This window comes from Oryzias latipes, chromosome 14, assembly GCF_053564925.1.
Source record: "Oryzias latipes strain Hd-rR chromosome 14, Olatipes_Hd-rR_3.1".
NCBI classification, from domain to species: domain Eukaryota; kingdom Metazoa; phylum Chordata; class Actinopteri; order Beloniformes; family Adrianichthyidae; genus Oryzias; species Oryzias latipes.
The window spans coordinates 26,298,815-26,314,701 of record NC_136250.1 but is presented as its reverse complement, the minus strand read 5'-3'; the positions used below and the strand labels follow the sequence as shown (position 1 = coordinate 26,314,701).

Below are 15,887 nucleotides of genomic sequence, written 5' to 3'. Positions count from 1 at the left end.
AGAGTAGACAAAGATGTAGTTTGAAAAAAATTGTATTTGTTATGTATAAAAGTACACTGGGTGGGTGACAAATTCCCTGCTCTGCTCCATTCTGATGTATCCACAGTAAAGGGGACGGGGGGGGGGGGGGGGTGCTCTTCTCCAACGGTCCCGTCCACAACTAATGAACTACTGCCTCTCTACAATCAAAATTCAAGTTTCTATTTTGGCTAAAAACGACAATCATTTTTTAATTAATAAGTTAAATTTGTTTTAAGTAAAAACATGACGAGTCCAAGTTACTTAAATCCTTCATTTAGGGTTTTTTCCACAATGATAAAAAAAAGAACACGTAATGCACCCCTGCTCACATATTTTAGTTGCTCCCAGCTTACGTAATGACGTCACACGTCTGGAGCGACCCCGGATCCTCCGCCTGGAAAATTAGTAGATTCAGGAATAGTTACAGTCATTCCGTTCAGCTATTAACTGACATCGTTTTCTGTTGCTTTTTATAAAACTGCGTCGTTTTTGTAGGCTGGCGTTTTTCCCACCGTCTGTCTCTCTATATATAAACATACATAACTGCTGAATATGGAGTTCAGCTCGACGCTCGGTTTCCCCGACCAAAACATCGGACTGCAACCGTTCCTTTCGTCCAGCAGCTAGCGTCTACTTTGAACCTCCGGCTTCCTTTCACCGAGCTTTACGTTTCTAACTGGCTATAGCTAGCTCTCTTTCGCGGTTCATTTTGCACGCGCATCTGTAGTTAGGCATTTACATACATTTACAAACATGTCCCACGTCAAGCGTTGAGTGTTTTCATTGTTGTTGGCTGGATATCCTATCAAAATGAGGTCTCCCCTGGCTCCCGGTATACGCCTCATCACGTCCTTTTCCCGGGATAGCTGGTAAGTCCGGTTTATCTCATTCGTTCCAGAACTGCAGCTGTCTGTCAGTGTGTTCCCCACTGATCAACAATGATTAACTCAATCACATTGACTTATATGCTTTCTGTGAATTTACATTGAAGTTATTCAGTGCAAATAATAATCAAATAACTAAATAACTAAATACTTTTACTCCCAATGAATCAATACTGTAAATTTAGGAATTTGCCAATTGAAGGATTTCTGTTGGTTTGACAGGAAATCCTTAGGAAATTTACTATGAATTCAATTAGCAAAATTCACCTGATAATAGTATGTACTATATAACAGGATGTAGTGCTTCTTTATTGTTATTTATAGAAGAAAATTTTAAAATGAGAATATAACAATTACTATTTTGTAATTTCAGATTAGTCATTTGGTTTGTGTTGCTTCAGCTGAAAACATTTGGGTTTGTAGTTTCTCTTGGTTTGTTAAGTCGACACCAAACTAAGCTTTAAAAAAGGGGAACAAACATTAAACACAGACCTGACTGCAGTTATCCTCATTAACTGCCATGTTATGATCAAAATAGTGTCAACAAAATAGTCCTGCATGTATTTATTTTTATTTATCCATGTTTGCCAACAGGCCAAAACCTTTTTAATAGGCAAAATTACAGTATTTCATATAAAATATACAAAACAAATATAATAAAACACTAAATATAATAAAATAAAGAGACATAGTTTGTGTGATTGCTTAAAATAATCCAGTTCTAATTTAGTGAGATAAAAAAGAGACATGTTTTCTTTATTCCATAGGACAGCAACTCTGATTGCTTTGCATGAAATATTATTACATTAACTATTACATTAATTATTAAACTTAATATTTGAATTAGTTGAACCTAATTGCTGTGGGAATTGCTCTTGATGACAAATGTCATTATTTAATAATTATATGGTAGTAAATGGCCTCAACTATCACTGAATATATGAGGACTATTTTTCTTTCATCAATTTAATTTTTTTTTTACACTGGCACCTTTTGAAACTTGCACAAATCAAAAAAGTTGTGAGAAGACATATTTTTTTTTTAAAAGTACTTTATTTTGAGTGTTTAGCTAAAAGGCTTGGTTATGTTGTCATTCAATAGCAGTTAAATGTGAACTGATGCTTCTGCCATCTTTGTGTTAAAAAAAAATCTCCTAAATGTTCGCTCAATCTATAGGTTTTAGTGTAAATGCTGAAAACTGACATTTTCATTCTGCAAATATTAGATGCTTAGTTCACTCTTCCCAGTTTCTCAGTGTTCAAGGCCCTAAACTGGATTTATCACATAATCAGCTGCTTCATGCCAAGTGGGTTTATGTTATTGGATAATAATGTCATTTGTGTTTTCAAAACAAATTTTTATCATCGGCGGAAAGAAGAAAATAATCTTTTTTTTATTTTGTGTTTCAAAAATTCTTGTCGTCATTTAACGAGAAGCTTTTATTTTGTTTTCCGTCCTTACTACCGGTAATGTTCTTGTTCGTATTGTAAACAAATGCATTTAATTTCTTATCCGGGTCTCTGCAGGTATCGTGGCTTCATTCTTCTCCTCACTTTCCTCTTCTACACGGCTTACCATCTCTCCCGGAAACCTATCAGCATTGTAAAGGTGACAGAAGACATGACTTTACATATAAAATTAAAACACTTTTAGGAGTAGCTGCATCTATTTTCTTGCTGTAGGATAAAAAGCAAAATGTAAACCAGTTTCTCTTTGTGTTTTCATGTATTAAAACAATATAGTTATTTTGTAAATGTATCTAAAGTCACCATGTACTTTATTACTATAACTTTTTTCTTTAAAAAGTCTTCGGTTTCTGGTGTAACATTTGAATAAATGGCATCAAAACATTTGTTAGATGCAACAAAAGTCATCCTAATGAAAGGAGTCACAGCAAAATGTATTTGTGGAAACGAGACGTTCTCATCCGTTTGTAAAGACACCTGTTCTGTTTTTGTGTGGGTGCTGTGGTGGTCTTCAGAGCGAGCTCCACAGAAACTGCTCTACAGTCATCAGACCTCCAGGCATCAACATCACTGACAATGAGACCTGGTGTGACTGGTCGCCCTTCGGTAAGTAAAAACACGCCAACGCTTGGCAGGTGATTCAAAATCTATTATATTTGAAGGGTCTTGCTTGTCACTTAAAGACTCTGTACATAGCAATAAAAAGGAATACATTAACATAAAAGCAGAGCACAATAAAATAAAATCAATCAACCAAAGAGTAGACGAAAAAAGCGAGAAAGCTGATTTAAGCAGGTGACTTTTGAGTCTGGATTTAAACAGTAGATTTGGAGGTAAGCCTGGAGGGCTTTAAATGTCAGCATGACTTTGAATTGAATTGGGAATCAGAGCAACTGCTGGAGGACGGGGTGATGTGACCACAGATTAGAGTTCTGGAGATTATGCAGGCAGCTGAATTCTGGACCTGTTGTAGACAGTGAGAAAAGGGCGGAGACGGTTAATTTTGAAGATGAAAGTAGGCAGATCGAGTAATGTTATTAATGTGAGAATGAAAAGACAGTGAACCGTCTAGGATGAAACCCAGACTCTTTACCTGAGGGGAGGAGGAGACAGCAGCTGAATCTACAGAGAGTGTGATACTTGACATTTTAGAAAAGATTGAATGGATTTGTAGACTACAAGAAGTACTTCGGTTTTGTCACTGTTGAGTTTAAGAAAGTTTAAGTGAACTGGGGACGGGAATAGAAGAGAGGAAACAGGTTTACTGGACAATTCAGATTTGCTTATTTAGGATTTTTAAGAGATTTTTCCTTCTAATTTCTCAATGTTCACTGTGTCAGTCTATCAATTTTATTGTCAGGTCTCACCTAAGGATGATTGATTCTGCATTAGTTATTGTCATAAACAATTAGAGTAATTTACTCTATCCTGTAGTTTTTATTGAACTACATTTGATTGTGTATCCTGAAGTACAGCAGTAAGGTCATCAGTTTACAGGGAGTAAAGAAAAGGTTGTTTATTGATCAGCCTGAAGTTGTTCAGATACGGTTCTCGCAAAGGTTACATTTTCCAGCTGCTTCAACTGTCATCTTGTGACTCATCGTCAGAATGAAGCTGTTGGATTCCCTATTCAGATTTCTAGATGAGCAATAATAACATAAACTGCTGGGTTTTTAAAGTCTTCATTCACTGAGTCAAATGTATACTTAATAATAATAGATTAAATTTATCTGTGCTTTTTCTTGGTGCTCAAAGTGCTTAGATGTGTCCATTATTCATTCATACTTGGTGATGGTAACTACTAATTTAGCCTCAGCTGCCCTGGGGCAGACTGACAGAGGCGTGGCGCCAGCTTACAGTCACCGGGACATACATGCACATTCACACAGCGCACTGAAGGCAGGGAGGGTGAGGTGTCTTGCCCATGGACACGACGACAATGGGGGGGCTGACCCTTTGGTCATCGGAGAACCTTCCCTACCACCTGAGCCATGTGAAATATCGATGGTTTTTTTTTTTTTTAAAAGAAACCTGCATTTCTCTTGGTCATATAATTTATGAGATAGGGGCTGTTTCAGTATCCATTCATCCATTTTCTAAACCCATTTAATCCCTTTTGGGGTCACTGTTGGGTTGGGTAGTTCTCCACTTCATGGTATTATTTAAGATTTTTCTTCATTACTTCAGGTTTAAGAAAAGTGAGATTCCTTTATCTATCATTTTGAATTATTGTCATTGCGGTTACATTTGTATCCTTTTTTTTTCCCAGACCAGGACAATTATCAGACTCTGTTTGGGGTCTTGGATAACTCCTTCCTGGTTGCTTACGCCATCGGCATGTTTATCAGGTTGGTGTCATCTGATGTCACATCCCCAGCTCATGTTTTCATCTTTACCTGCTTGCTTCATACTGAACCAGATGAATTCTTGTGTTTTCAGTGGTATTTTCGGAGAGCGGCTGCCTCTGCGGTACTACCTGAGCTTTGGGATGGTGACGAGCGGATTCTTTACATGTCTGTTTGGACTTGGTTTTTACTGGAACATCCATTCATTGGGGTACTATGCCTTTGTCCAGGTACAAGCCTGTCTAGTTTGGTCAATATAATGTTCTGGCTTTAAGAAAGCATTTTATTTTAAAGACCCACTCTGATCATCTTTTGATCTCCTTTAAAAGCGTTCCCAGTGGTCGTTCAATGATGATTACGCTTTTTTTTTTTTTGCTCAAACAAAAAATCTCAGGTGTTTTCTAGGACATAATTTCTGCAAAGCGGCAGTTCATAAGAAATGTTCCTCTGAGTTGCGGGGCGGGTCTGTTGGCACGGACCAACGCCATCCCCCCTTCAGCCGTACAGTTTTGATCCAGATTCCGGCTTGGATGAGGAAAACAAAAACTCACATGGATCTATTTGTCTAAAGTGGATTCATCAGAATGGAGCGGAGCAGGAAGCTTGTGGCCTGTCCAGCATATTTTCTATGTAACAAATATGCTCTATTTCAAATTACTCTGTTGATTCACAATGATTTGAGTAAAGAAATACTCAGAAATGCCTTTTTAATTTTGTTAATCATCTAAGGAAGAAGAAAAAGAAGAAGAAGAAAATGTTACAAACACCCAAAACACAATTTTCATCAGAGTGGGTCTTTACTGAGGATTAGCAGATCTGATTTATTAGACATTTAAATACAAAATATTTTAATGCTTCCCTGATGTGAAAATGGGTTTATAATAAATATTCATGCTGTCAGGAAATACATTTGTGAGAATGAATCCTCAAAAATGGAAGAAAGTCTGACTTGGCTAAATGTTCTTTGCACAGATGAATGCTTGTCTAATGAAAGAGTGTCTCTAATATGAGCTCCATACCGTACTTAGTTCTTGTTCGATAGTTAAAAAATCGAAATGGCGCTTGTTATTTTTGCGTAAAATGAGGAAACTTTGAACATCAACTTGTCTTTTTCAACCACAAAAGCAATGGATTTGACTAAAACATCTGAGCAGAAAAGGGAAAAAAGGAAGTAAATGGATCAGTTAAGCTCTTTGTTGCTGATCCAGTGAAAAGTACTGCAGGCTTTTAGGTTTCATTTGCAGCCGCGTTCCGGCTTATGACTACATCGGCATAATGCTTTTGTTTCACTTTTTGCCTCCTAATGGTTTTTTTTTCTTATCTACTCTAACCCCACCCACTTAAATGTCAGAAAAGCAGATGATCGCTAGAAGGGAAAGGAGCAGTTTCTGGAAAAATGTGTTTCTCCTCCAAACACCTAAAAAGTGTAACGGATGTTTTTTTTATCAACAAAAATCCAAAAATAGTTAATTACAATAACATAAATGTTTAAAACGCCGCATCTCTGTGCTCTACTGAAGTTGTTGAAATTTAAAAGTCCCAAAAAAAATTAGCATTTTTTATGCTCCACATCGTTCATTTCTTTGTGTTCTGCTTTATTCCTTTTTGATTTCATTGTGTTTTACAAAAAACACTGCAGGTTTGACTCTGGAAGTCCCACTTCGACCATCTATTGATCTATTTTAATCGCATTCCCCGGGGTCTTTTAATTATTGTTATGCCATTTTAAGCCAAAATCCCAAAACCCGTGTTGTTTTTCTAGGACATAGTTTCTGCAGTCCGACAGTACTTCATTAGAAGTTAGGCTCTAAGTTGTGGGTGGGACCATTGGCGTGGAGCAAGAGAAAGCACATTTTTATGAGCCATAATGTAAAAGAGAGTTCTAAGCAGTTCTTAAAGAATCACAATAGAATAAAAGTAAAGTGTTCCTTTGCCTTTTTCCACTTGTGACCCTTTGTAAACTCAGATACTTCCATCCTTTGAAAAATGTAGAGATCTCGTGCTTCCCTCTTCATCACATGACTGAGTTGCATCATGTGACTGCACTGGAGCGTGATGGGTTTGAAGTGGGAATGTTAGGAATCAATGGTCACTGTTCATGTCCCTTTTTTCCCCCAGCCAGGAGTGTTGTTCCAGCATTGTGATGTTGGTAGACATTTTCTCCCTCTGCTCCCTCCTGCAGGTCATGAACGGACTCGTGCAGACCACCGGTTGGCCCTCTGTCGTGGCCTGTGTGGGAAACTGGTTTGGAAAGGGGAAGTGAGTACCGTACACAGCCTGCTGAGCTTGCAGCGTTGGATGCTTGTTTTTCCAACTTGCTGAATCATACAGACACACTGGCCACCTTTCAAGAGCACAGTCGAGCTCTTCCCTGTGGAACATTAATCTGAACCTGTGTTTCTATTGAGCCACAGCACATTTTAATACATCCACAAACTCTAGGGCAGAGGTGTCAAACTCATTTTCATTTTCACATCAGCAGAGCAGCTGTCCTCAAAGGGTCAGATTTAACTTATACATGTAACTAAATACAATAAAAAATAAATGTAACTACTCATTAATGCTAAATAACTCATTATTTATTCACTATAAATTTTTAAAGTGACAATTACAGTTCATAGAAAACATATATTTGCTTGTTACTCTAGCATAAACCCTTTTAAATTTGATTCTGACATGTTAGGTTATATGGATAGTGTTTAAGTTCTGATCTATAGTTTCCCAATTCGATATTTCAATTCTGATTTCCCCTAGATATGAATAAATACACATCAATTTTTATTATAAAAAATTAAAAACTTTGATGCTCTTGCGGGCCACATAAAATGACACGGCGGGCCACATTTGGCCCCCGGGCCTTGAGTTTGACACATGTGCTCTAGGAGCAAAGATAAACAACACTCTGTAGCTTAACCCAGTGAAAAGAATAGAATAGAGTAGGTCATATGTTTTCTAGACTCGTGTATAATAACTTAGGGGTAAATCAGGGTTTAGCTGCTCTGTCTTTCTGGTTTTAGTTTTTATTGGAGTCAATATGTCATGAAACATTTAAAGTAAAATCAAAAAAGCTGTACTCGCCAAAATAGAGAAGTCCTTCACAGCAGTCAACCGAAACTTCCCAAAGCTTCATACCACGATGTTGGTTTAGTTCAGACAGCTCCTCTTTCTCCTGTAAAGTTGTATCCTTATGCCGTGTAGGTCCCTAACCCAGTCAAAGCTCAATGTAAAGACCAGTGTGAGCTTTGCACGGTGCAGCAGTGCAGACATACTGTTTCTCAGCAGGTGGATACATCTCAAGGTTACCTCTGTTTGCTAGAGCTGCCCCTTTAAATGGAATCCATTAATTGTATCAGTGCTTGAAAGCAGGATTTTTTTGTATTTTGGCCTTGAATTTATCGTAAGCGATGTTCAGGAAGAGGCCAGCTGACACTGGAAAAAAAAGAAAGTTCTTGAGAGAGGAGCCGGTGTGAGGCAAGGCCTCGATCCCTGCAGCCGGCAGGTGTTCTGAGTCTGGGATACGTTTTCTATTTTGTTCCCAGTTTTATTCACAGATAACTAATTTTCAGTTTTCTAAAGGCTAATGAATTGAACAGGATGTGTTCTCCCCAGTACACCTGATGACCTCTGGTCTACCGCAGACACTGGTTAAAATCCCTGATCTATATGACTGAATGTTTCTTTCTTAAAGTTTCATGTTTACAGCTATGGATTGTGTTTCATGTTTACATGCACAGAAAAAACTTTTCTGTGAATCTTATTGGAAAGTAAATCACGACAGGTTCACATGCACAGGAGCTGATAGAAGACATTTTCAGACATGCACAGATACTGGAACAAAGACAAAGCTGGAATAGCAGATTGCATGTACCTTAAAAGTAAACCTTTTCCCCATTTATTTGATTAATTCCTTATAATTAATAAGGAAAAAAACATGAAAACCCCAAAAATCCCAATTAAACTTTGAAGGGTCAAATGTTTGATTTTAGTTTTTGGGTTCTTAATCTGGGGTTTGTTGGCATTTGATTGCACAAACAATAATTTCAAATAATAAAATCAGAATTTCTTTTTGTTGTTTTGAAACAAAAAGTACTTCAGATGGCTGATATGTGTTAAATGGTCCAAACTGTAGATGCATGATTAAGTCATAGAATTGATTCATTTGGTTCTAACCAAAGGTCATCACGATGTCCACCAGCACCTTTAATGATTTTTTTAACTACAGAAATTTGTATTCTTTCTGTTCCTAAACTGGAGTTTTGTGGAATTAATTTGTCCTATTTTTTAAATGAAATGACAAGGAAACAGCGAACAAATACACAAAGTTTTTGTTTGTTCTGTGGCATCAGGTGTACATTAAAGGGCGTTTTATTTTAATTTTTGACCTGATGGAGAGAGCTTCATCTCTACTCCCTGATGCTCACCTGAAGCCTCCAATCCTCCAAATCTTTTATTTTTATTTTTATTTTTTTAGGTTAGCTTCTCGTGAAATGCCAAAAAAGGCTTCCAGGGGGGGTTTGAACAAAAACTGTTAATAAGTAGAAAACCAGGAGCTCTTAATGAAACTTGGTGGATTACTAAAGGCTTCACAGAAGCTGCACTGTGCTTATATGTGGTTTTTGCTGTCAGGCGGGGATTCATCATGGGCGTGTGGAACTCGCACACCTCCGTGGGAAACATCTTGGGGTCTCTCATCGCAGGAGCCTTTGTCTCCTCCGCGTGGGGGATGTCCTTCATTGTCCCTGGACTCATCATCACTTCCACTGGGATCCTGTGCTTCTTCTTCCTTGTTGAAAGTCAGTTTTCATCCAACAGACAAACAGATAGATGGAAATCACTCTGTCACATTCTCATGTTGTGTTTTTACCTCAAATGCTGCATGTTGTGCCGTCTCCTGTCCAGAACCTGAGGATGTGAACTGCAGTCCTCCTCAGCATCATGTGAGCTTTAACTGAGCACCATTGATTTGAATTGACTCATAACGGCATTGCTCAAGAACATATTGGTCTTTGTGTGTCAGAGTGAGAAAGAGAACGAAGAGACGGAGCCTCTGCTGCAGAACTTACCCAACGGCAACCAAACCATCAACGGCGGCGTCTCCGCCGAGTCTCCGGTGACTGTGCACGATCACACAAAGGCAATAAGTTTCACTGGGGCGCTCTGCATACCTGTGAGTGGAAATAACTGCTTTTTAAACTGCTGCAGTGTCAATAACAAATCAAATGTAATGCACTGACCACCATCTGCATCAATGAAATGTTGATTTAAAAGCCAAAGAAGAAACAAAGTAAAAAAAAAAGGACGTCTTTGGCTCCCTCTAGTGGTTACACGAAGAATGACGGAAATTTGTTCAGAAAAAAACTCAGATTTGTTATTGTGAAAAGTGTATATTTGGGATTAAACTTCTATTCACTTAAGATCACTATTAATTATATATTTCTTTACCATCAGATGTTATTAGCTTCTGTATGTCCATAATCTAATCAGTCAAAAAAACACCTGTTTGTGGCAATCACAGCAATAGTGAAATACATGTATTTGTCAATAAGTATAGTTACAATTTAAAGTAATAACATTACCATGGTCTCCCTTTTATATTTTGGAAGTAATGTTCCAAAAAATAACTTGTTATAGGTGAAATCCACAAAGCGAAGTAGTCATCTTTATTTACTACAGTAATTAGATAATTTAAGGCTGTAAACCCCTCACTACACAATTCATATAGACTTTTCTCAGACATTTTCACATTTCTCTCTCTTGTTTAAACTCTTGAAGTTCAGATCTTCATAGAAACATAAGTCCAGTATCATGAAATGAAAACAAAGATCTACTTCCGATCAAAGATTTGTGTAACTTTGATAAACTGAATGCAAAAAAAAAAAGAAAAGCATGCACAAGTGAACGAAAAATAAATTTGTGAACCCGCATGAACCGCAATAGAGCGAGTGACCGCTGTAAATGGGCTTTTTTGTTTTCCCTATTTTGCACCGAGTTTGTACATATTTGTGTGGTGGAAGAAAATCCAGTGGAAGTCTGTTTTTCCCAAAGAGTGCTGTGTCGCCACCAAAACAAAAACATAACTTATCGCAACTACACAAAACGCGCAGTACTTTGCACTGCAATGATGCAGAGCTGGTTCCTCATGACATTTTAACGAGAAAGGACGAATAAAAGATGACTTAACAGCCTTTTTAAGTTTAGAATTAGAAAAGTTGCAGCATCTGCAGAGACATACAACTTTCAAATGCTACTTTTTGTTTCTGTTGTTGTCCAGCCCCTAACGGTGGCTTGTGTTTTGTTTTAACACAGGGAGTGGTGGAGTTCTCACTCTGTCTGCTGTTTGCTAAGCTGGTCAGCTACACGTTTCTTTACTGGCTTCCTCTCTACATCTCCAATGTTGGTAAGTAACTTTCACACTAATGCCTTTTAGTTTGATAGTAAAATAGCTAAACAAATTAAAACGATGTTTCCTTTTCTTCCTCAGCACATTTTGACGCCAAACAAGCTGGAGATATGTCGACATTATTCGACGTGGGAGGGATTGTGGGTAGGCTTTTTGTCCGTCTGAGTCAAATCCTTGAATCTGTTTTTAAAGTGACTGTTTGAGGGACAAGTTTCAAATATGCTGTTGAAAGTTTATCTTTATAATCAGCCGAAGTAAACAAGAGGACACACATTTTTAGAATCATCAGAAACTTTTCTTTTTGACATTTAAAAATCAGGCAAAACCAAAACTTAAATGTTTGAAATGTTTCTCTTGTGGTTGATTGATTTCAATTTATTTCAGCCATAAAACCTAGGAAAAAGACAATAAAAATTATAAATACATACAATTCATCAAATCTATTTAAGGAAATAATTCATAAATTGATTGGAAAAAATAAAACATGTTAAATTCTTGGCATATCATTGCTTTTAATCATAAATCGCCATATTGGTACCTTCCAATAAACACATATGGCACATTTAATCCATTGGTGGTTTTTTAAACTGGTAGGAAATATATGAATTTTTCTGAGGTTTGTGAAGAATTGATTTATATTATTTTATCATTTTTCTATCATAATTCTAAAAAATCCTCCAATAAACGTTTTTTTCCATTAATCATGAGTTTGGAAGCTAAAATTATTCTGTATTCTCAAAATTCAAAAGTTTTTTGTTACTATTCGATTCATAGTTATTCCTCCAATGATTTTTCTTTTCTTTTAGGATACTCCCATAGTTCACAGCAGTCCCAAACAGCTATAAACAGCATGTCTATTTCACGACGAGAGAAAAATAAATAGATCTACTCTACTTCAGATCTCTCTTTAACTGGTCTTTTGTACGTCTTCTGCTCAACAGGAGGAATCTTTGCCGGCCTGGTGTCAGACTACACCGGTGGAAGAGCGTCCACCTGTTGTGTCATGCTCATTGCTGCTGCCCCCATGGTGAGCATTCACTTGTTAGATTAGAAACGTCCAGATTAAGCAGTAGACGGATTGCCCCACAACTCTGGAACTCCCTCCCTTCTGATCTACAAAATATGGACTCACTTACTCAGTTTTCCAAACACCTCAAAACTCACCTTTTCCGTCATGCTTTTAGCTCATAATATTTAAATTGCTGTTTTTAACTGTTAACTTATTTTGTGTTCTGGAATTTTACTGTTGTATGTTTATGTTTTTACATACTTTGTTCTGTGAGGCGACCTTGAGTGCCCAGAAAGGCGCCATATAAATAAAATGTATTATTATTATTATTATTAAATTAGCTGGAAATGATCTCTTTGGCTTAATTTTTAAATGTCGGTGTTGGGCCTACTTTTAACAGCTTTACACTTTTTCTTGTTTGATTAAAAAAACAAAACACAAGAGAACAACGATCATTTTCTGTGAAAGGAAAACATAAATTCTTCTTTTTCTAAACCGGCTTAATTAGCACACAAGAGTGAATGTAGTATGTAGCTGTTAGATGTTTGTTTTTATCTCCATTTGACGCATATTGATCTTTTGTTTTGTTCTTGTTCCAGCTTTTCCTGTACAATTCCATTGGTCAAAGAAATCTCGGAACAACAATAGGTATAAACTTTATTTTTAATCTTTTTTTAGATGTTAGAAATTATTATTCAAGTTGCTATTGACAGATTACCGGTAAAATCTTTGATTTCAAAACAAAAATCCATAAATTGATATAAAAAGGAAAAAAAAGTGCAGTTTTTAAATTAGGGTTTAATTTAAAACAATCAGAAACCAAAAGCGAAACGTTTGGTTTTATGAACTTCAGCCAAAGAAAAAGAAAAAGCAGAGAAACTTTTGCCTGCAAAACACAGCTCTGATAAAAGTGTGTGACTTAGATATTTTCAAATTGACCGTGAGATAAGGTGGTTGTTCAGCAGATGACCTATCGACCGCTTGATCACACGTTTGCTTCATGGTCCCAAAGAAGACGACATGCTCAGACAGACGGTGGCTGTTGGAACCAGTTTGAACTGAAGAGGAACTCAGACGTTCAGCATCTCAGTGGTTTGAGAGTGACGTGTTTCGTCTCTGCAGGGATGCTGTTGTTGTGTGGAGGCCTGGTGAATGGACCGTACGCTCTCATAACCACGGCTGTGTCCGCAGATCTGGTCAGATTTTGTCGTTTGTGCTGCTTTAACCCGCCGCAGCTCCGTCCTGACGTGTCTTTGTGTCGCAGGGAACACACGAGAGTCTGAGAGGGAACTCCAGGGCGCTGTCAACCGTGACCGCCATCATCGATGGGACCGGATCAATAGGTACACGGAGCGGGTTTGAATCTGAGGGATGGATTTCATTTGAGTGCGTTAGAGTGACCGGTCTGCTTTCGTGGTGACCTCTGCAGGCGCTGCGTTAGGTCCTCTGCTCGCCGGTGTGATCTCTCCCACTGGCTGGAAAAACGTCTTCTACATGCTCATCACTGCCGACGTCCTGGCCTGTCTGGTCAGTGTCCTCCTCATTAGTGATCAAACATCTCTGCCGCCACACGAGCTTGACTTGATTAAAAATATTGTTTTTACAGTTCTTGACCCGACTCGTCTACAAAGAGGTCCGGGGCTGGTGTGGACGCAGCTCCAGAGCCAGAGGGTGAGTGTTACCATGGCAACGTTGGCTTCAAGGAGGAGGGCATCATTTTTTATTGTTTATTTTAGGTTACATGTGTAAGAAATCAGAGCAGTCAGTCAGGATCAGTGTGAAGAGCCACTGCGATCAAAATAGTGTTTTTGGTGTTTTAACTCGTTCTTGAGATGATGCAGGACACATACAGACAAAATTTATCTTAAAATTAAATCTCTGGGAATGTCTTCACTCAAAAATGTTGTGAATCAAAAAATTGAAGGTTGAAAAAGATCGTATTTGTTAGAAAATACAGTGGGCGGGACACAAGCTCCCTGCTCCGCTCCATTCTGATGCAGAGATAGATCCATGAACGTCTTTGTTTTCCTTGTCTGAGCTGGAATCTGGATCTAAATTGTACGGCTGGATAGCTCCAAAATGGCTCGCCATTTTTGTTGCCTGGTAATGTTGGGGTGGGGGCGTGAGGGGCTGTAAGCTAGCGGGAGAGCATGATCACAAAGAGCTCTCAGCAACAGGGAAGGGTTGCTTGCACCATCAGTCCCGCCCACAACTCAGAGGGGAATTTCGAATGAACTTATGCCGCTCTGCAGAAACTATGTCCTAGAAAACGACATAGATTTTAAAAAAAAAGATGATCGGTCGTCAATTGGATTGAAGCCCCGCCCCCACATTTATTTAGGATCACTGCCAAAAATAAAAATTCTGAATTGAAAGTGTAAATTGTAAAGGGATTGAACGTTAAGAGAAATGAAAAGAACAAAACGAAAAAAAATTCAAATAAACATTATCTTTAATTTGGTAACATTTTTTAATAGTTTTCATTTAAATTTTCAGTATTTCTTCCAATTTTAAATACTTTTTTTATAATTTACTTTTTTTTCTTACATTTTTAATATTACTTTTAAGTTTACAATTGTTTTCAAAATTTAATTTTTTATTTTTAAATTTACAAACTGGTTTTTATTCACTTCCAGCTTATCCTGATTTGACCCTATAAATCAAAGCTCAATAGAAGCCGATGAATAATCTCTTCTGCCATGTTATGCAATTAGATTCACATTTTTCAAGTCATATTTATTATCATAACTTCAAAATTTAACAAGAATGTTATTTATTTTTTTGAGAAAGCTTAAAATAATGAATCTTTTAGACAAAAAATTCTGTAGCAACTGCATGAAAACTTAAGTTTAAAACTGTTTTTTGTGACTGTTTACTGCAGGATCAAAGACATTTGAAACCAAGCAGAGAAAAGCAGCAACACAATGGATCTCTTCTCTTCAAGGCACTAAGCTGTCAACTGAAGCCTTCTCACTGTAAAACAGAACCGTGTCTTTTTTAAAGACTAAAATCCTTTTTCTACTGCTTTCCTACTCATTTAAATGTTTTATTTTATCAATAACGTGTAAATATTTTAATTGGTTTTATTTTTTTCTGTTGTTTTATGTTGTAAGTAGTGTAGAAAAAAACAGAAAAAAAGCTTTTTTCTTTTTTTTTTCAAGACAAAAAAAGCTTTTTACTGACTTCTTTTTTCTGCAGGATGTCAAAAGTCCACCTGAAGAAAGTTGCTGCGACTGCTTTAACCTTTCTATGAAAGTCGAAATCTTCTATTTTCAGACAGTTTTTGTTGAGGTTTGGAAATCAGATCAATGATGGGAAAGATGATCTAATCTTCAATCCTTTCTGAGAAGCGGAAGGTTTTCCTTGTAAACCGACAAATAAGTTGATCATAAAATGTGTTGTAGCAGCTCACTGTTCAGCCATCCACGAATCACTTTTTGACTAAAGGAACGCAAATGAAATAAAACTATTCAACCTCCTATGAGTCTTTTATTGCCTTCTTAATTTATGTAATGAACCCTTGTGCTATCCTAGGCACTTTAACATTGGGAGTGGGTCATCTAGACCCACTAGACAGTGCTCTGAACCTTTTATCTTCAATGATTTGTGATCTTCACTGGTGTCCATGGATTACATGAAATCTTTCCACCTTTATCCACCTTTTTCATAGTAGGGAGAAAACGTCAATGGAAGGGTGGGGTCATCTAAGATAGCACAAGAGTTAAACAAACACAGTTTATCAAATGGTTCCAGACAACAGAA

General features: G+C 37.4%; 1 protein-coding gene across 1 annotated transcript; it reads left to right on the top strand.

Moving 5' to 3' along the window:
- The first annotated feature begins 346 nt into the window (after positions 1 to 346).
- Positions 347 to 15,604, top strand: slc37a2 (solute carrier family 37 member 2). The gene is made up of 18 exons (XM_011483906.4): positions 347 to 890; positions 2,432 to 2,513; positions 2,887 to 2,977; positions 4,641 to 4,719; positions 4,811 to 4,946; positions 6,899 to 6,975; positions 9,343 to 9,509; positions 9,616 to 9,653; positions 9,734 to 9,883; positions 11,023 to 11,113; positions 11,198 to 11,260; positions 12,058 to 12,143; positions 12,725 to 12,773; positions 13,248 to 13,321; positions 13,390 to 13,468; positions 13,555 to 13,652; positions 13,732 to 13,796; positions 15,007 to 15,604. Exons 1-18 carry the CDS (start codon positions 832 to 834, stop codon positions 15,020 to 15,022), a joined length of 1,500 nt encoding a protein of 499 aa, XP_011482208.1. The 5' UTR covers positions 347 to 831; the 3' UTR covers positions 15,023 to 15,604.
- Positions 15,605 to 15,887: the final 283 nt, after the last annotated feature.

Bases quoted from the DNA above. Each gene is read 5' to 3' on its own strand.
- slc37a2 (XM_011483906.4), top strand. From the start codon at position 832: ATGAGGTCTCCCCTGGCTCCCGGTATACGCCTCATCACGTCCTTTTCC. The intron at 9,510-9,615 runs GTCAGTTTTCAT...TCTCCTGTCCAG, and splicing joins CTTCTTCTTCCTTGTTGAAA to AACCTGAGGATGTGAACTGC. The intron at 13,469-13,554 runs GTACACGGAGCG...TGACCTCTGCAG, and splicing joins CGATGGGACCGGATCAATAG to GCGCTGCGTTAGGTCCTCTG.